We start from the raw sequence: 22,239 nt of genomic DNA, 5'->3' as shown, positions 1-22,239 counted from the left end.
GTATCTTTATTGATTCACTTTCCGGAACTTTTTTGTCGAAGCTATGTTGGCAACTCTTTGCTACAAACTTATGTTTGTTAACATTGACAAGTTTGTTGCATTGTTTGATTTTTTTTACATGAAAAAGTTATTTTAGTTGTCATTTATTATGTGTCATGGTTCTTCATTTTTATTAATGCTAGGTTTGCCCTAAGGGTTGATATATAGTTTTTATATTATTTATTTTCTTTATTAATGGTGCTTTCAACAATATTACAATTATTTTAATATATTATAATTATATTGTTGTTGTTTGTATTCTGTGCATTTTGATTATTTTTCTCTCTATTTTTATATACATCAACTAAAGTAATTTTATTTGCTATTTTTGTATTTTTTTTTTTTTAAACTAGCAGCCTTTTTAAAAAAGTTAGAGTTTGGAGGGCCTGGCAAGCATTGTAATATTATGAATCTTTCGCATATTTGAACATCTATTTATCTTTCTTAAATGTCATATATTTAGTTAATGGTAAAATTATCATCTAAAAAAGTGAGTTTCTTATTTGAGACATTTAGATTTAGATAAAGAATTGGATTATCTTTCTGACAAGATACAAAAAAATGACCGACTTTTAGCCTCTAATTTTTGTACTTTTTTTTCAGTTACTATTATTTACAATATTTCAAGATACCATGAGTGTCTTGATTAAAAAAGTTCTTATTTCTTTAATCAAAAAAACGTTTAGAAAGAAAATTTTTATTTTTTTTAGAATATTATTACTAAAGTAAACATTTTCCTTTAAAAGAACATTAAAAAATTGCTTATACTTTTTTATCTATATTGTTCTAACTGTAATAAAATCTCTTAGTACTAGTTGTATTTAAAAATATGATTTCCTTAAATTATCAAAAAATAGATTTTGTCTTAAATTCCATTAGCTTGATTACCTTAAATTATCAAAAAATAGATTTTGTCTTAAATTCCATTAGCTTGATTACCTTAAATTATCAAAAAATAGATTTTGTCTTAAATTCCATTAGCTTGATTACCTTAAAATATGGAAAGTAATATGTCATAAAAAAGCAAAGTAGATAATATTGTTGTATTTGAGAACATATTGCCTTTTTTTATTGAATGTAATTACAATTACTTACAAAACTTTATGTGGCATACCATTGGTTAGAGCATAAATTATGCCTAATAATATATTATGTAGAGTAACAAAGACATAATTATGAGTTTTAATTGTATATCTATAACACCAGTATTTAGTCAACCCAATAATGATATTTTGGTACCAGAAAAGGTATATGACCAGTTTATTGGTATGAACTAATTGTGTAGTTTTAAAGATTGCAAACATGGTCAAATCAATCATATAAGCTAAAGATGTTGGTGCAAACATTTAATTTTATGTGGTTTTAAGATGTCAGTTTTTTTTTGTACTTGATATTGAAATTTGTTTTAAAATTTTTAAATGTTTTTGAAAAAAAAAATTATCTTTTAGGAAAAAGAGTTAAAGCTATCATTCAGTTAATTTTTCTAGTTTGTTGCTGATAGTGTTTTCTTTGCCTAAATTGTTATTTAGTTTTAGTTCAAATTGATAACCTTGAATAGACATTTTATTTGAAATTAGACTAAAGTTTTACTTAAAGTTTTAAACAAACTATATAAAATCCATAATTAATAATAATTACTTGTTTTAATGATTTGGCTATTTGGAATTCTTGTTTTATAACAGTTTAATTTTGTGTTTTATTGCTTGACTAAAAGTTTACTTAATAATCACTAACCTTATCATTTTAGCTTTCAAGAAAAGATAGCAGTATACATTGAAAATTTTATTACATGTTATCCATCAAAGCAATTATTTCTGTGTTTTTTTTTTTTTTTTTTTTGGTCAAAAAATATAATAGTAGTTTTGTTGTTTAGTTATTTGAACTATTTTTCATTAAGAAAAATTACGTAAATTATTATGGGTTGTGACAGGTATGTTGTCTGAACGACAAGTTGTAAAAGAGTGTAAGTGAAAAATATCTTTAGGTATGGAAGCAGGAGTAATGTTGATTTAGGTAATGTTTAATCAAGGAGTAAGTTGTACAATTTTTGACAAATGAATGTTTTTTACAAGTGTCCGGAAGAGTGATGTTTGAATTAAGAAACAAGTTTAAATAAAAATGGACTTAAGTTTCTTAATTAATTCAAGTTTCAGAAAAATTTTTTACATTCGATACAAAATTTATTTTGCTGATTGTTAAAAAGCCTCTGTAAAGATTGTAATCTTTACAGAGGCTTTTTAACAATCCAATTGCGTGATGATAAAATTTCAAAATAAACAAATGTGAAAGTTGTGAAATAAATAAAATATCCAATTGTGTGGTGATATTGACAGAAATGTGTGCCAAAAAGTCAACTCATGTATAATACAGCACTAAAGCAACAAAACAGCGATTGAAGGGTAACAGCTACACAGCAAGGGAGCTGTTATTTATTTAAATGAAATTGAATTTCTAATCCAATTTTGTATGCAGTTTTAAAAATGCATAATTGTAAATATCTGAAAAAAAATCAAATTATCTGAACTTGTATTATCAGAATCAGAAAAAGCTTTGATCAGAGTGTTTTGATGATTTACAATTTAAGAACTTAATTGATTTTAGAAAACTTTGGCCCGTATAAAGTTGAATATGGTAGACCTGACTTGGTTGCAAGAGTCCTATTGAATTAATTATTATACAGATCATATTAAAAAAAAAAATTTAAATGAACATATATGTGTTTTCTGTAAAGATGGCAAGAATCAGGGTACCACCAAGATAAAGTTCAAAAAATCTTTGAAAATATCAGTTCAAGATAATGAGATTATCATTCATTTAAAAAAACTTATTTTGTTAAAATCACCACTAACATAACCGGTAGTGAATTTTTGTTTTTTGAATGAATTGTTTCACTAAAAGAACCTCACTAAAATACTAAGCATGTATAAGTTGTGCATAATTGTGATTTCAAATTTTGTTTTCACACTTTCTAACTAACTTTATTTTTTTATTCTTTATGCATGAAAATTTATTTTTAATTCATGACCAGAATGTTCTCTTACGGGAATGGTCAAACATTTTGTTATGTATGTTATACATTTCGTGTGCATACATTTTTGTTTTGTTTTAAACATATGTCAGAATGAAGTTTTTTTTATTTCAAAAAAGTGTTATTCTGATGAAATAACAAATAAAGTAATGGTTACTATCGAAATTGTAAAAATGGCATTTTAGAAAGAACAGAGATGTTTTTGTTACAAGTAAACACAACCTTTTAGAAAAGAGTTGCTTGTGAGCAATAGGTTATTAAAAGAAGTTATTTTCAATAAAAATTATTACAAAAATAAAAGTTATACTTATTTGCAAAATGGCTAATTTATTTAGAAAATAAAAATTTTTCATTTGGGTTTTAGCACATACTATTGCATTAGAGCATATATACGATCTATTTTCTTCATTTTATTTAATTTTCAAGTTCTTTAAATAAACTAAAATGTCAAACATTTATGACAGATTTATTGTTGTTTAAAACTAATTTTGGCATTTAATGAGCTAATTTATTTGAAGATTGTTTAGACAACTTATTGCCCTATAAAAAGCTCATAATTGAAGATTATTCGTATTACAAGTTAAGCTTATATTTAACTGTAATTCTCTCTTATCTAGCCATCATAGATGGCTATTTGAATACTAACTCTAGTTTTGGGGGAAATTAGAGTTTAGATCATTAGGACCAGATCAACTTGTTTAATTTTTTATTATTTGTTATGTCTAATGCAGTGTGAAAAATAACCACTGTTCAATGGCTGCCCAAAATGACTAAAATTGGTATTTTGACATACCAAAATAAATTCTTACCGGTCATGGTTGACCCGTTGAAATAAAATAAAAGTTTTCAAAAACAAGGTTTGACAAATAATCAGCATGTAATTTGGAAAATGCGTTTAATAAAATTTCATAAAATCATTTAAATTTCAAAAAAGCGTTTAAAATGGTTTTATTGTTTACAATATGCTCCTTTAATTCGCTTCATTGGTGATTATATATGGCGTAAATAATATCTAATAATTTTTGCTTCACTTCTTTAGATTACTTTCATTTACTGGTGGTGAAAACCACCAGTAAAAACCAGAGTTTTTTTAAATGATTGAATTTCTTATTTTATTATTATTTTAATAAAAATATTTAATATATTATCTTTATAATAATGTGTACTAGTTGCTGTATTTAACTTGAAATTTTTTGGTGAATTTTTTCTTTTAATTGTAACTAGTTGTATTATTTTTTTTTATTATCTTTTTTATTTTCTTGTTTTTACCATAAATGGTATTAAATTAATGAATGAATTATAGACAAATTGAAAATTTCTAATTGCGTGTTTGTGCTTTTTTTCTAAAATAGGGTTCTTAAAAAATTATATATATATTTAGTAAAAATCTTGTTTTGCTTAGTAAAAATCGACGTTTTAACATAAGTAATTTTTTTAGTAGTGTTTCATAAAACAGTTGTCTTCTTAATATTAAGTATTCAGTTTAAATATTATATGTGCATGAGAGTTAATAACATTATTGTTATTTTTATTTATATTTATAAACATTATTATTAACTAACTAATGTTAGCAGTTTTAAAATTATTTTAATGAGCAGAGCAATAAGATGTGCAAGTATTTTTCTTCTTTAATGTCGTTAAGGATTAAAGTTCTTATTTTATTATTCTTTGAAATTGTTGTATGTAACTAAGAATATTTTTCATTTAATCTTTTGATTTTTTTTTTCATTTTTTCTTTTCATTCAATCTTTTTCATCTTTTTTTCATTGCAATGAAATAGTTATTTTTTTAAATAAATTAAAAATTGTCAATTGCGTTGATTATTTTTTTTACTTATTTTTTTCTATTAATAAATTGATCAAGAAATTACACAAAACATTCAAAAGTATATATTTAGTAAAAACTTCGTTTTATGTAACATAAGTAATTGTTATTTCATAAAATTTTCATAAAACAATTTTTTATAGTATTAAGTTTAAATTTTTTAAATATTTGATAAAAATTCTTTTGATATTTAAAAATTCAACATTAAATTACGTGGATCTTATCAAACTTCTTTTTTAATAAATAAAAATCTGTGCACATGAGAATTATTAAAAACTAATAACATTAGAAGGTAATTTAAATGTTATTTGCAAGTTTCTATTTAAAAAATGCATTGATTTTATTACGAATTTGTTAGTTTTAAAGCATTTTTTTCAAGTTATTTTCAAGTTATTTTTGTTTTTATAAAGTTCAATCATGAAGAACTATTACTACAATAAAAATTAAAACAAAGAAAAAAATTAAAGTTTAGACTGTTTAAAAACAACAATTGACTGTCAATTCCTTGTGTTACTCGGTTAAAATGACTAATAGCCTCCAATTTCTTATTTTCCTCGCTGATCTAATGGTTGACTTTGCTTTATGACAACGTAATAATGTCTACTTTTTCAAAATAAATAATTTTTTAAAAACAGTGATGGTATATCCATCTTTTTTTTTAAACAAAGCAGGGAATAAATTTAAACTTATCTTGTCCTTGTAATGATATTAAATTTTCTGTTAAAGTGACACATTTTTGTGGCAAGACAGCTCAGCTAAGAGATAAATGTTCTAAAAAAAATCGAATTTAGTGTGGTAAGGTACAAAAAAAAATTTATAACTTTGGATGGTGATTTTCTTAGTTATAGCGCAACAATAAAAATCCTTTAGTTAGAGGGTCAGTGCTTTTAGTTTTAGTGCAATAGTTTTTTTAATATAACTATTATTAGGAAAAAATAAAGTTTGATGTTAAGTTTTGTTACCTTGGAAATACAGTTGGATCAGCTAGTGGATAAGAAGTGGCATCAAAAGCAAGAGTATGGTGTGCCTGGACCATGTTCAGAAAATTATCCAATTTTCTAACAGCAAGAGGTGTATCATTTGATATTAAAGAAAAGTTTATCACTTGTGTCAAGAGAGTTATGATATATGGCAGTGAAAAATTGTAATAACCAGTATCAAAAGTGTAATAACCAGGAAAGATTAATGCATTTAGGGATGTAGAATGTAAAGATTCAGCTGACTGGGTATAAATGGTAAACTTAGGAAGAGTGGGCTATAGATGGTATGAAAAAGCTTTAGTTAAGAAAAGAAGATGCTTAGGATTATGTATAAGAAGAAACAACTTTATGAGAAATATCCAACTTGTGCAAGCACAAAAACAATGGTGTTAGTACAAGCAATTGTTAAATGCTTTGAGCTTTGTTTTGGTAAGCAAATTAAGTTGATTTTAAGTGATTTAGTTTTTTTAGTTAATTTAGATTCTGATGCGCTTATTCAGTTGAAGAACCAAAAGCCTTTATATCAATACAGTACAAAGTAACCTCTTAATAACTAATTAGAGATTTGTTTTACAAAAAATCGGAAAAAACTTTCATAATTACCTTCAAAATTTTGTTTTATTTCTTCCACAGTTGTCCAAAAAGGGGTTCTAACCTTTTAGGAAACGACCTAAAAAATTCCTTGAAAATCCTTTCTATAATTTCTTTCTTTTAATTATGTCTGCAGAAGAAAATGGCATTTAAAGTTTTTGTTTAATTACACTAAAAATTTTTATTATGAAAATGTGATTTCACTGCTAAAAGTTATTGAAAAAAACTTTTAGCAGTGAAATACCCAGATTGAAAATTATAGGAAACTTATACTCAAGAAACATCACGTCTGCAATCAAGCTCTTCTGCCCAGGATGGTGGTGTAAAAAAACAGAATTCAAGCATTCTTACCTAGCTCTCAGAATTTCAGTTTCTTCCTAAGAACATGCAACTTTTTATATTGCATTAAAGAATTTACTGAAAATAATGACTGGGCTGGGAGATTTCAGTGAATAAACCACTGAATCCATGCATGCAGAATTCATGATCCACTGGCAAGTCTTCTCATCCTGAAGATGGAATTAAACTTCTGAGTTGTGTTATTGATCTTAATAGCAAACACATTTAAAATAAAATCCTTCTGGAAAACTCTTAGGAGAAAAATCACAGTATATTTTTTTGTGCGTGATTACTTATTTTTGTCAGAATCTACAGTTGAATATCAGAAGAATATCTACAAGTCTTAAATTTGTATTGGTTTGAGCAACTTTGTTATTCAGTGTATATATATATGCAAATATATGAACATATTTTTAAAAAAAATATTTTGTGTCAAAGAATGCCATCTTTATGATTAAAATTTTAATTCAATTTCATTTAATTTTTTTGTTGTATTGGAATATATATATATATATATATAAAATTTTCATTAAAAGCCTTATTTTGACCCTAAGGAATGATGGTTTATGATATTTGCAATATTTAAGGTGAAAAAAGTGGGGTTTTTTGGGGACTTTTGACAGGGAAAATACATTTAGAAAATAAAAGTTTTTAGTGTATTTAGGCAACAACTTTTTAAAACATTTTTGTTTTTTTGGGTCATTTCCAAAGAGGTTATGACCCCTTTTTGGATAATTGTGCTTCTAGATTGTTTTAGAATATATAATTTTTATTCTGATGAAATTATTTTTCATTATAATACTCTAATTAGTATAATTAAAAAGAATAAAAAATTGATTAGATTGAAAATCCTAATATTTTCAAATACCCAGCCTAATTTTGAATAGTAATATGCAAAAGAGACGTAAAAAAAAATATTTTGTGGTAAAAAAAAAACAGCAGCATTAAACAATTTCTTAATATTACCTTAAAGATAGACCAGTTAAACTAATTAAAGAAATTTATCAAACTGCAAAAATAACAACTTCAATGACTAATCTTTTACATTTTTTTTTAGATTTTGTTTTTATATAGTAGTTTTTTTGTACTATTTTTTTATTATTATTTTCTTTCATATTTTTTTTAATGCAAAGTGTACATACATTGATTGATATAGTTAAAGGTGTAGTGGAATTTACATACATTGACTGATATAACCAAAGACACAGTGGAGTGTACATGCATTGACTAGTATAGCCATAGATACAGTAGAGTATACATCCATCGACTAAGGGTTTTGGATTTAAAGCTACATAGTATCAATAAACATTATTCATATTCTTATTAATATTATTATTATTGTTATTATTTTGTTTATTATTATTATTATTGAACTTTAACTTTAGAAATGAAATAAAACATTTCAATATATATATATATATATATATATATATATATATATATATATATATATATATATATATATATATATATATATATATATATATATATATATATATATACATGCATGCATGCATACATACATATATATACATATATATATATATATATATATATATATATATATATATATATATATATATATATATATATATATATATATATATATATATGTATATATATATATACATATATATATATATATATATATATATATATATATATATATATATATACATACATGCATACATACATATATATATTGACATATATATATATATATATATATATATATATATATATATATATATATATATATATATATATATATATATATATATATATATATATATACGCGCACACACATAAATATATACACATATGTATACACAAATTTATATACATATATATATGTTTGTAAGTGTGTGTGTGTGTTTATATATACACACAAATATTAAGTTGTAAGCTAAATTTAAATTTTGAAGTTGAGTTTTTATGACATTTTCTTATTTTGATATGGCATTACAGACAGAGATGCTTTGATTTATATTAGTCAAATAAAAATCATGATTTGAAATAATTTTTCATAGTTCTATTGTTTTTAATGATTATTTATTAACTTATGTAAACTATTTATATTCAAATGTAAAATAGCTAAAAATAACTCTTATTTAAATTAGTATTGAGAAATTAGTCAAATAATGTATTATATAATAGATATAATGCATGTTTGTTATACTTACTTTAAGACATTCAACAAAAAAAAGTTTTTGTTTCACACATTAAGCTCTTGACTAATTACATTAACTTTGTTAATTCAATTTTATTACTAGTTATGTAATAAGTATAAACATTTTTCTTTTGTAACAACTCTTATCATATACATTCAAAGTTTATTTTCTTTCAAGAAATTTAAAAAGTTTAATAACGAATTTATAATAACTAGTTAATTTTTAGTTTAAAAATCATTATTTTAGTTTAAATTTAATTGTAGTTTAATTTAAAATAAAAATAATGTCAAGTTGCCATTCACATGCTTCTATAAAGAAATGCAAAAATTTGGTAGTAAAATCTGCTGTTTAGTAACTGATAATGCAGCAAACATGTAAAAAATAAAGCAACAAATAGAAAGTCATAATGATGTTTATGTTGTTTTGTGTAGATTTTCAGATTATCTGCTCAATCTTTTAGCCCAAGGTTTGGATATTTCAAGCATCTGCTAGCTCCAATATTGGTAAATTGAAACAGAACTTAGTTCAGTTGTTAAATATTTTAGAAACAACCGTTTTTCTTTTGCAACATACAAAACAAAAAGTTGATAATGACATAGGATGCCTCAAGTTGTCAGATGAAACACATTAACTGAATATCTTGAATTCTATCTAAAATACTGAATAGTTCTATTACCAATTTGTGAAGAAAAGAGCATATTAAATAAGAATATTACAAATATTGTTAACATTCTTGATGTAAAGCAAAATGCAGAAAGATTGTTTCAAATGCTTAAATTGATTGCTGTTTTATTTGACCTGATGCAGAAGAATAGTTCCATTGATGGCTGTGCAATGGTATTGAAAAAACTTCAGAACAACTTAATATCTAAACTTAACTAAGGTGCTAAAAAGCAGTTGAGCAAAAGAATAAAGATAATAACCCCAGCTTATATCTTGGTTAATATTATAATCTTAAATACAGAGGTAGAGATTTAACTGGAAAAGAAATAAAGGTTTGAATTGGTTTTGCAGCTTCAATAAATCCAGGTTTTTTTCTGATTTTATTTTTTTTAAAGCAGATACTGTACCATTTTAAAAGTTCCAATATAAAATTGTTCAAACCTATAAAACCCTGATTATGATTGAGTCAGAATTTTCTTTTATAACTAGATGCTCTATGGTTTAGATGATTTAGATGCCCTTAAAGTTTTATTTCTTAAAAAAGATACTTAATTATGTTAAAAAAATACTTAATTAGATTATAACTATTCTAATGAGTACTTAAATATTTATTTTAAAGTTATATTTTGACAAAATATAACTTTACTAAATTTTTGTAAATATTATTAAAGTACACTACAAATTGTAATTTGTGTTGTAATTAGATTATAATTACACTTTAGAACCTGAAGTATTACTAGATTTTAGGTTTAAAATCATTATGCAAAGTAAAACAAAAGAAATTAATAAAAGAAGTTATTAAATTATACTTAATTAAATTATACGTAATTAAATTATACTTAAAACGTAATTAAACGTAATTAAAAAATAGGTAGCACAAGAGGTCTTTACTGTAAACTACTGTATTTACTGTATAGTATATATAGATAGTCCATTAAACGATAAACACTTGATAGTAAATTACCTTTTTTCTATTACTAAGTAATGTGGTGTTAAATGTTTCAAATGGTGTCTTTAAATGTCTCAAACCTTTCTACTTCATGCAAATAAAAATGGAAAATTACGCTATTACAAGTAATGTGGCGTTTTATGGTGTCATTAAGTATCTCAAACTTTTCTACTTAGTGTAAAAAAAAAAGGAAAACTACACTATTACAAGTAATGTGGCGTTTAATATTTTAAATTGTACCATTAAGTCAAACCTTTCTACATTATGTAAATAAAATCAGAAAATTTTATTATCATATTATCATACATATATATATATACATACATATATATATCATATATATATGTATATATATATGTATGTATATATATATATATGTATATATATATGTATATATATATGTATATATATATATATATATATATATATATATATATATATATATATATATATATATATATATATATATATATATATATATATATATATATATATATATGTACTATGTATATATATGTATATGTATGTATATGAACAAAAGTGTAAATATTTTATACATGCATATAGTTATCATTAACTGAGAGTGAATTAAAGCTTATACAAAAAAATAAAAATAAAATTTATTTGAACACATCCACATATGCTATAAATCTGCAACCATGGTGAATTTTGATATCTTGAAATAACATAAAAAAATTTTATTACTTTTTTTTAATAAAATAATTAGTAAACCTTACAGGCAAAGAAATTAGCACCTCTACAACTACCTTCTGTAAAAAAAATTTTTTTTGATAAAAATATTAAATTTTTAATTTATCAATTAATGAAAATAACAGAACATATAGTGCTTAGAATCATTTAAAACAAATCAAAACAGTGAGTCAAAAATAAAACAAGTATATGTGTTTATGATTTATATGATTTATTGTTTAAAAAAATTTTGAGTTTTTAATTGTTGATGCCTAATTTTTTTATTTTATTTAAAATGTTTTTATAATTTTTTTTTTTTAAAGATAAACTTGTTTTAAAACTTTATGATTAAGTGAATGTTATTTATTTTAGAAAATTATTTTACACATAAAATATACTTTTTTATTTTAGTGCTGTTTACCAGTACAAACTGTAATGGTGTTATCAACAAATTCTCCTGAGAAATAATGTTTATGCTTTCTTATGCATTTTTTAAAAATTTATTAAAAGTTATCAAGTAAATTCATTATACATTATACATTATATTTACAGAAAAGAGTGTACTGGTGATGCATCAGAAGTGGCGATTTTAAAATTTATTCAAAACACTGTTGGAGATGTTATGAGCATACGATCAAAACATAAAAAACTTGCAGAGGTTCCTTTTAACTCAACTACAAAATATCAAGTATCTGTTCATGAGATAGAAAATATCAGTGTAACTTCTAATGGACCATCCTATTTTGCTGTTATGAAAGGTGCACCAGAGAGAATCTTGGAGAGATGTTCAACTGTTCTAATTGATGGAGAGGAAAAACCAATTGATGAAGACTTTATAGATATGTTTAACAAGGCTTATGCATCTCTTGGTTTGTACTTTTTTTTACGATGTTTTTTTAACATTTCTAAATACTTGTGTTTTAGAAGAATTTTTTGAACTTATTTAAAATTTATTTATTTTAAAATTATTTGCATTTTTTTTTTTTTTTTATCTTAAAAATCTAGAAAATAAGTGATATAGAATGGTATGTTTTTAAAGTCAGAACTACCAAGTTTAGGTGATTTTTTTTTTATGGAAAAAATATGGTCTCTTCCATTGAAAGACTGATGAAAATGACGAATAGTTAAGGCAATTCATTGAAAAATTGTGGGTCTCAATAAGATATTTATGGCCATAAGTTAATCCACCTGTTGTGGATGGTATATATTGTAGTTGTAGATGTTGTTACATTACCTGTTTGTTCTTAAATATTTCTTGGTTGCTATCATTACGGTTCGGTTGTGTTAATCTAGTTTTGGTTCATTTGTTCAGTTGCTGGGTAAATCTTAATTTTTATCTTCAACTATTAATCAGGACTGAATAGCAGTATATATCTATTATTTATAATAAATCTTTGTATCACATTAACAATAAGTAGATGATCTCTGTATAATGTAACATATGCTCCAGCTTTTTCTTGTCTATTTCTACTTTGTCCAATTCTTTGCAACCATCTAGCTTCTTTTTTTATTATTTTGAAACCATTAGACGCTTTAACGCTTGAGCAATACTTAATGGTTTTATTGTTTATTGATAGCCTAACGCTTTACACTTGGTTGAACCACTTGTTTATATCCAAATTACTTATTTATTATTTTACTTGTTTATTATTTATTATATAATACTTGTTAATTATTGTATAATATTTGTTTATTATTTATTGCTTGTTTATTTCCAAATACTTTATGCTAGGGGGTGAAACATTAGCTGGTTTTATATCCAACTTGTTATGCTTGAGTTAGCCATCTTTGTAACACATTTGTACCCATTTACTCTGATAAAAAAAAATATTATTAATTGCTGAAAAAAAATAATTTGGCATTAGGAAGATAAATAGGTTTATAGAAGTCAGACAATATTTATTCACTAAATGTTCAAACAAATATTTAATTACCTTAAATGTAAATCATATTGCTTTTTCAACATTAAGATTAGGTATAAGTAACTAAGCAACTAAGCAATCTCAGAATGTCAGGTATTAAACTAAGCAACAGTGAATTTTTCTTTTAAGTTTTTAATAATAGACAAGAAGTTAAAAAAAAAGTAAAATAAATCATTAATACCAATTACCATTAATAGTTTATATTAATACCATTACCATACCATAATTAATATTAATTACCTTTTCATACCATAATGAAAAGTCTTTTTATTAATAAATGCTTTAAATTTTGTTTTTGTGTTTTGTCAGGAAAAATCTAAAAGTAAGTTTGTACAATGTCATTAGACATGTTGATTTGGAGTTCTAAAAGCAAGGTTTAAAAGGTGCACAAGCACATAATAATTTTCTCAAAGTTTACTATCACCTAGCATTATGAGAGGCTTCACATTTTGAGGTACAGGATGTTCAAAAACCATATAATAAACTTCAGACTTTCAAACTTTTGAGATAAAATTTTAATCAATAAAATCAGAAGTTGGACAGAAATCTTCAATCAGATTCAAGCCAAAAACTTTTTTTTTTTTACTAATTTTACAAATTTGATCACTTGGTTTTGAGCCTCAATACCTCGGCATGATGCTTCACTGCATTTAGATTTTAAAACATGATAATTACATTTAAAGAGTTTCTCAATTTACTATTGTTGCTTAGAGTTCTTTTTTTTATTAGCTTGTATCTTTTTGGTTTTGTTTTTCTTAATTGTTGAAACCTTTTCCAATATTTTTTTCCTCCATTGAGCTTTGAACCTGGGTACCTTTAAACTTTTGTTAGTGTTACTTTGGTAACAAGTTAGGTATTTCTTTTAGTGTTAAAGATTTATCATATATTGTTTGTTAAGCATTTATAATGCTCTATGTTTTTATATTTACAATAGGTTGCTGAGCCATAGTGAACATGTAAACTGTTACTGCTATTGATGATTAAGGATTTTTGGTATTTTCATTTAAACGTAATTTGACTTGCAAGAATTTATCTCTTTGCACTCGCTCAAATCTAAGGTCTCTACTTTAGATGCCAATTTTTTTACTTGCTTTTATGTTGTCTCTGAGAAAACAATATTTTTTATAAGTTCATCCGCTATTTTGGTAATATTTTTACATTTTCAGTGCAGTTAAAAGGACAATTTATAAATACAGCTTTTTGTCTCTTTTTTGTGATGTTTTTTTGATCAATAGCATACTAAAATTCAAAAGGATTTGAATATTCTTTATTTAGAATGTTTGTTGTGGTTATATGCATGTGATTCGACATCACTGAAAATTTTTGCAGACTTGCTTTCTTATTTCTAAACTATTCAACATTTGTTTAAACTTTGGAGGCATCTAAATAAACTATAGGAAATAAGTGCTTAATTGTTTAATTTTTTATTGTAATAAATTTTTTTTTTGTTTTGATTCAAACTGTTAAATAAAAAATAAATCTTATTTCCTAATCATGTGTATATGTTACCTGTTTTTGTTCTTTATATAATGGGCTGAGGACTCTTCATCATCTTCAGTAAAAATTGAACAATATTCCTTCACTCTTTCCAGATTTTTTGACACCATTAAGTCGATGGTTGATTTTTCTCTTTTTGATTTTTCTCTTTTTGATTTGTAGAAACTTTTGATTTGATTTGATTGACTCAACATAACTCAACCTCTAACTGCTTACTGTTCATGTCTATAGCATATTTTTAAAATTGCATCTTGATTTGCTGATTGCAAGATTAAAAAGCTTTCTCATTTCTTATTTACTCACACTTTGTCTGTTATCTTTATTAACTTTTAAATAAACTCAATAAACTTTCTCAATTCTTACAAAGTTGTATAAATCCTCATTACATGAAATAATATAATTTATTTATATTATTTCATGTAATGAGGATTTCTAAAACAAAACCTAACTATAAAATGTGCATAATGATAAGAGAGGGTTAATATATTCATTTGGCTGCATATTCATTTAATAACATCAAAAAGAAATTGAATGCAAATAGCTATTCAACTATTTTAAAATTGAATTTCATTAGGGTTTTTAATCTTGTTTGGTAATATGTATAAAGTATAAATAATAAGTGAACTAAACATTTAAAATAAAATAAATTTTTATGCAGAAATTCATGATCATAAAAGCAAACTTGGCAACAGTATTACTTATTATTTAATCTGACATTCTGAGGTCCATAGCAAAAAAAAGTATATCCTAAATACAAAGACATACCATAAGAATAGCCAAAGTATTTTTTAACCTTTTTGGCAAGTAGGAGTAATTTGTCAACTCTTAAAAGTAAAAAAAATTCTGAGAAAATGTTTTGACTTGATCTTAATAGTTTGATGTTTCTAGATGAAGCAAAATATATTACAGTTTATTGAGTTTATCAAAAATAATCACCAGGGCTTCAATGTTAGTATGAATGCTGAGAGAAGAGACAGGTTTATAAGGGCTACAATGGCATATAAAGAATTGATGATGTGAAGGGCAACAACGGCATATAGAGAACTAAGGCTGTGTGCCAATCAAAAATAGATTCGGTGATTTTTTTTTTAACAAACTTCTGAAATCATGTAAATTAGATCTTAAACTCAAAAATTTAAACAAAAATATAAATTAAAAAGTCAAATAATAAAATAGACAGATAATGTTATCATATATATAATGCAAAAAATTGTGTCTATAATATAATAACTTGTATTTAACATATATACTGAAGCTCTATTTTTTTTATTTTTATTTCAATATATCATCATCGTCACATTTTATGTATACTTGGCAGTAAAATAGATATACATACAGAAAAAAAGTTGGTATTTATTAAAAATTATTTTTAGGTGGTTTTGGAGAGCGTGTATTGGGGTTTTGTCAATATTACTTTCCTCTTGAACAATATCCTAATGGGTATGCATTTAACTCAGAAGATCCTAACTTTCAACAGGATAGATATTGTTTTATTGGATTAATGAGCATGCTGGATCCACCAAGACCTTCAGTACCAGATGCTGTGAGTAAATGCAGAAGTGCTGGTGAGTATTCTAATGTGTTATTTAAATATAACTTTATATTATAAATTTTTGGATGTTTATTTATAATTCTTAACTATCTTTTCTCCTTTTTTTTTAAATTTCTTATTTGTTGTTGATCATCACCATTTGTTTATTTCATTAGTCTAATTAGCATTATTTGTTTCATTATCATGACAAATTTGATTAAATTTTTTTTTAAATTAGAGCATGTAAAAGTTAAATATATTTTTTAATAGTTTAATTTTTATAGCTTGTGATTAGATAAATGAAATTGTAAACAGTACAAAAATAGATGGTTTTAATTTTATCTTTTCTGCAAATTGTTTTTTACTGAAACGCGAAGAAAATATAAATTGCCTAACTATAGTATTATTAAATAATCTGAACTAAACCCTAATGAAAATCCTTGTGCTCAAGCGTACACATGTTTAGTTGTGATATTTAATATAAAGTAAGTTTCATAAAAAGTAATTGAAATGCAACAAGTTGATAAAACATAGCTACTTTTTCCACACAAAAAAAACTGAAATAATTTTTTCTTTATGAGATCTAGTAGCTTGCTTTTGTAAGCAAGCGGTACAAGTATCTCTAAGTCCTTAGTAATGTTATACTCAACTTTTACTTTGTACTCAGATTCTTTTTTTTGCACTGCAAAACTTTGCACATAAAACTTATTTGATGAGAATTATGTTTTTAAATTATAGGGTTGTAAAACGAAAATATTATAAGAAAGTAATATTAAAATACCTTGTTGATGTAGTGATATTTTTGGCCTAAGGAGTATTTTATTTATAAAAAATTGTTAACATTCTTCTTTCTTAATGGAAATTTCTTTTTTTTTTTTTTTTTTGTATAACTATGTATCTATTATGATATAAATAAATTACATAATATATTATAAATTATTTTATAACATTGCAATTATAATTTGTGCTTAATATTTGATACAAATTTAGACTATTAAAAAGTAACATTTACAAACTTTTAATAGAGACTAAACGCTAACATTAATAACTGTAACAATAATAACTGGCTTAATTTAGGAATTAAAGTCATCATGGTAACAGGGGACCATCCCATTACAGCCAAAGCTATAGCTAAAAGTGTTGGAATCATATCTGAAGGAACTGATACTGTTGAAGACATGGCACAGAGGTTGAATATACCCATTGAAGAAGTCAGAAAAGATCAAGTGAAAGCGTGTGTAGTAAGTGGTGGTAGGCATTTTTTATGTACTTTTTTTTTTATACTACAATTTATTATTCTTTTTGTATTTAACGTTGTTTTAAAGAACTGCACAAATTATTGTCTTTGAAAAAATGATTAGTGACACAGATTCTTTGCTTATGTAATTTTGTGTTTAAACTTACACAGAATTTTGATTAGATCTCTTAAATGTTTAACATTTTTTGCTTCATTTCAGAATTTTGTACAATGCCAGAGTAGTTTTTTTTTTTCTAGAAATGACTAAATACTTTCAGATGCGCTTATGTGCTCTAACTTAGCCAAAAAAATTTGTGTAAGTAAGTTATGGTAAATAGAAAAATCTATTGTTTTAAAAAAATTGGGCAACATTTAGTTGATACAGATTTGAATTTAGGCTTTAAGACAATCATATTTTTTCAAAGTGTCTGGAATTAGAAAAAAATAAAGTTGTAAAGCCAGTGTAAAGCTGGTAACTAGAGTGAATGGTTATTGAAGTGTTATATTAAACAATCTTCCTTTTTTTTTAAATTTATCATATAAAAAGTATATAGATAAAATTACATGAAACAACCAATAAGTAGTTTTTCCCAAAATTATAGGTTGTATTTTTTATTTTTGTTGCTGTTTGTTTCCACTTTTATAGGCACACAAATAGTTTATTCTAAATTTTTCTAAGATAATATATAAATATTAAAAGATAGGCAAGTTAGGACGATAAAAACTATAAGACCTGTCTTTTTTGTGAGAACCATCCCTATTGAAACTAGCAAATGTATAAAAAGATCTAAGCTACCAACTGCTTGTCAGGTGCTTTAATATTTCTTTTTACCACAAAAACTAAGAGAGAAACTACAAATGAACAGTTTACTCACTTCTACCATTATATAAATAAGCAAGATTACAAACAATTAAACCAAATAAAATGGCAGAAGAAATCATGATATTATTTGACAAGTTAAAAAGTTTACTGAAAATTGACCATACCCATTGAAACACTTACAAAAATACTGAAAAAGTTATTGGGTTTAGAGACAAGCTTACAAAAACAATGAAATTCTGGCCACAAGACTTTCTAGATAAATTGGTTGATTCAGAGGAAAAACAATTAGGGGCTCAGTTGACCTTTGACCTGGAATGCAAAGTCAGAGTCTGGAGTCCAGGAGTCCCTATTTACACCTGGAGTCTGGAGTTCCGTCTGTCATAAAAATTGTTGGGACTCTGGATTTTTCTAATTTTATATCAGCATATGAACATTTCTGAAATAACTCTTATTAACTTTTATAAGTTTATTTAAATTTGCCGACAGTTATATAACTTAAAACGACCAAAAGCATGAGCATATGCTACAAGCCCTCTAGCATATAAATCATTAAAAAAATGTGCAGCATGTTTATACCATACATTACCTATAGCATCTACACTTAGTTAATAAGCTCCTTAAATAAAGTGTATTTTTTTTTTTTTTTTTTCTTTAACATCTTCGCTTGCAGCCTTGCAAGCAGCCACTAATTAAAGTTGGAAGTTACTGAAAAAGAAAAGATGAAGATTGTAGAGCAAGATAACGATTGACAGACAACTTAAAAGATTGCAAATTATATGAATCAGGAAATCAAAATGAAGGAAGCGAATTCCAAAGAACTGATGTTCGAGGAAAAAAACTAGACAAATAAGAATTTTTGGAGCACTTAGGAACAGTAACAGAAAAAGGATGACACTTAATTGAATGACGAGTAACACGAGAATGAATTTTAGTAGATGGCACAAGAGACGCTAGCTCTTTAGAGCAGTGCCCATTACAGTATTTGTAGAAAAGAGAAAGAGAAGCTACATTACAACGATGTGATAATGGTTGGAGGTTGGCTGCAAGAGCAGGTCCAACTATGTTTACGATGCGTTTTTGCACCTTGTCTGAAAGAGAAAGGGCATAATTAGAAGATCCGCCCCAGATATGGCAACAGTATTCCATACAAGGCCGGATTTGAGATTTATAGAGATAGAGAATAGAATCCAAAGTAAGAAACTAACGAGCTCGATGAAGAGATACAACCTTAGCAGATGCTAATTTTGAAACTGATTTGATATATGGTTTCCAAGAAAGATAGGAAGTAAGAGTTAATCCTAAAAGATGAAGAGTAAGTGACTCATTGAGTACATCACCGTTCATAAATATAGGAAGATCTAGATTATTGCAATAACGATTGGCTGAAAAAATTGAGTTTTATCTGAAATAAAGTTCACCAGCCACTGTGAGCCCCATGCTGTAGCAGAAGTGAGATCCTTTTCAAGCTCAAATACCCCCTCCAAGCAATCAGAGGGTGTTTGTTTCTTATCACGACAAGAATAAATGGTAGTATCATCAGCAAACAATGCCACCTTAAATGTGAGAATATTTGGAAGATTGTTAATGTAAATTAAAAAGAGTATAGGGCCAAGGATAGAACCTTGAGGAACCCCTGAAGTTACAGAATAAGAAGAAGAGTGTTGTCCATCAAGGACAACTTTTATGCTACAATAGGAATGGAAGGATTCAATGAATTAAAGATGTTGCTGGATACACCATAAGAAGAAAGCTTATAGAAAAGACCAGCATGCCAAACTTTATCAAGTGCTTTTGAAATGTCAAGAGCGATGGCCTTAACCTCTCCACCTTCATCTAACGCACGATAAAACCTGTCAGTTATTACTGTTAGCAAATCAGCTGTAGAACGAGAAGATCGAAATCCATATTGATGGTAAGAAAGTAAGTGATTCAAGATGAGAAATTAAGTGTTTGTTAATTAAAGATTCAAAAACCTTGCTTATGATAGGAAGAAGACTTATGGGACGGTAGTTAGACGAATCAGATCGCTCTCCAGAATTTAGGAAGATAGGGATAACAGATGCCGCTTTCCAGCAGGCTGGAAAACAAGACTCAGATAAGTACTTCTTGAATAGTTTTGAGAGTATAGACGACAGCTCCGGAGAACACTTCTGCAAGACAATAACAGGTATGTTGTCTGGGCCACAAGCTGTAAAAGAGTCTAGGCAGAAAATCACTTTAGATACAGATGCTGGAGTGATATGAATGTCAAGCAATGGATCAACCTATTTGTTGGTAATATCAGGTAGAACGCAACTAGTGGAATCAAGAGATGATATTGATGAAAAGTTTTTAGCAAACAATTCGGCTTTGTCTTTAGGTGAGGTGACAAAGTCTGAACCATACAAGAGAGGTGGAACTATAGATTTGCCCTTATTATTGATATTATTAAAGATCCTCCAGAAGTCAGGAGAGCCTAATTTTTGAGATGAGATACGAGATTTCATGACCTGAGAATAGCGGGTTTTGGCGTTAAACAAAACCTATTTACAATTGTTTCTAGCAGTAATAAACAGACATCTGTTTTCTGGAGAATTGTTTTAAAAGAATCTCAGTCAGCTTTACTATAGTTGTAAGAGGTTCGATAATAGGGAAATTCAGATGATGAAAAAGAATGAGATATTAGTTTTAGAGAGATCAAACTGATCAGAAGAACCTAAGGGTGAATATGGAGAGACTGAGCACTGACTAGGATCAGAAACAAGACATAAGTCGAGTAGAGAAGGTAGATGATTCGGGTTGTCAGGAAAGCGAGTTGGAAAGTTGACTATTTGAGTTAGGAATTGAGAAAGGCAAAAGTTATGGGCTTTAATGCTTGCAGAGTCACTGACACTAGAGCCAAGCCATTCAGAGTGGTGAGCATTAAAGTCACTGACAACAACTATATTAGCTGATGGATAAAGAGAGAGGGCTTGGTCAATATGATCAGAAATAATGTCAAAAAGAGTGAAGTCTAGAGATGAAGGAGAATGATATAGAACAAATAGAAAGGCAATAGAGTGAAGTGGTGCTAAACGAAAGCACATGAAAGAATAGTCTGTGGATTCAAACCTAGTATATATTAGTATAAATGCATTCAATCTAAAGGAAATAGTTATTTTTTGAGCAAAGAAATGAAATATGCATCAAAAGTAAATTATAATTTTTTACAACATAATTGAAACTTTATAGTCTATTCTAGTATTTCAGGGGCTATTTCATCTTTAGCTTAGTTGACTCAAAAAAGTTAAAAAAAAAAAATTTGGAGTTTACTTTTTACAAATTACTTTTGTACAAATATTCATCAATTGCTGACCCAGAAATATTGGGTTACAAAAGAGCCATAACCCTAGTGTTCCTAAACAAAAACTGCTTGTAATAGCAGTTGTAAAGTTGCTTGTAAATAGATATAGGTAAATAGCAGGCATGTATGTTAAAGAATGTTTATTTTTTGTTTAAAATCTTATAGCTCAGTTAAAAGACATGAGTCAAAAAGAACTTGATGAAGTTTTGAAAAATCATACTGAGATTGTGTTTGCTCGAACATCTCCTCAGCAAAAATTAATTATTGTTGAAGGTTGTCAGCGTCTTGGTGCAATTGTTGCTGTTACTGGTGATGGTGTAAATGATTCACCTGCTTTAAAAAAGGCAGATATTGGTAAGTTTTTTTTACAACTTGTTTATTACTATATAAGTTCAAAGTTCAAAATCTATATTATACAATTGAAAGTTAATGCAAGGTGTTTGCAAATGATAGATGTGTCTATCTAACAGTTGATAGCAAGAAAAGAAAAAAAAGAGTAGGAAAAAGATTTATTGAATAAAAAGAGAAAATTTATCAGTATAAAAAAGGTAAAGGTATTTGCAAATACCTTTATTTTTTTTTAAAAGCCAAAAAGAAAACTTCTAATCTTTTGTCTGAAAAAATTACTAAAAT

At 25.9% G+C, this 22,239-nt stretch overlaps 1 protein-coding gene across 1 annotated transcript in view; it reads left to right on the top strand.

Moving 5' to 3' along the window:
• Positions 1 to 22,239, top strand: part of LOC100205960 (sodium/potassium-transporting ATPase subunit alpha-like) — a 97,233-nt gene that overhangs the window by 57,441 nt on the left and 17,553 nt on the right. Inside the window, exons 7-10 of the mRNA XM_065793728.1 lie at positions 11,827 to 12,143; positions 16,067 to 16,258; positions 17,302 to 17,475; positions 21,772 to 21,960. Coding sequence (XP_065649800.1) covers positions 11,827 to 12,143; positions 16,067 to 16,258; positions 17,302 to 17,475; positions 21,772 to 21,960 — 872 coding nt within the window. The remainder of the gene's footprint in view (positions 1 to 11,826; positions 12,144 to 16,066; positions 16,259 to 17,301; positions 17,476 to 21,771; positions 21,961 to 22,239) is intronic.

The sequence above is a fragment of the Hydra vulgaris genome, chromosome 03, assembly GCF_038396675.1.
Source record: "Hydra vulgaris chromosome 03, alternate assembly HydraT2T_AEP".
Classification (NCBI taxonomy): domain Eukaryota; kingdom Metazoa; phylum Cnidaria; class Hydrozoa; order Anthoathecata; family Hydridae; genus Hydra; species Hydra vulgaris.
The sequence above is the reverse complement of the archived record's forward strand: the minus strand, read 5'-3'. Positions and strand labels throughout refer to the sequence as shown.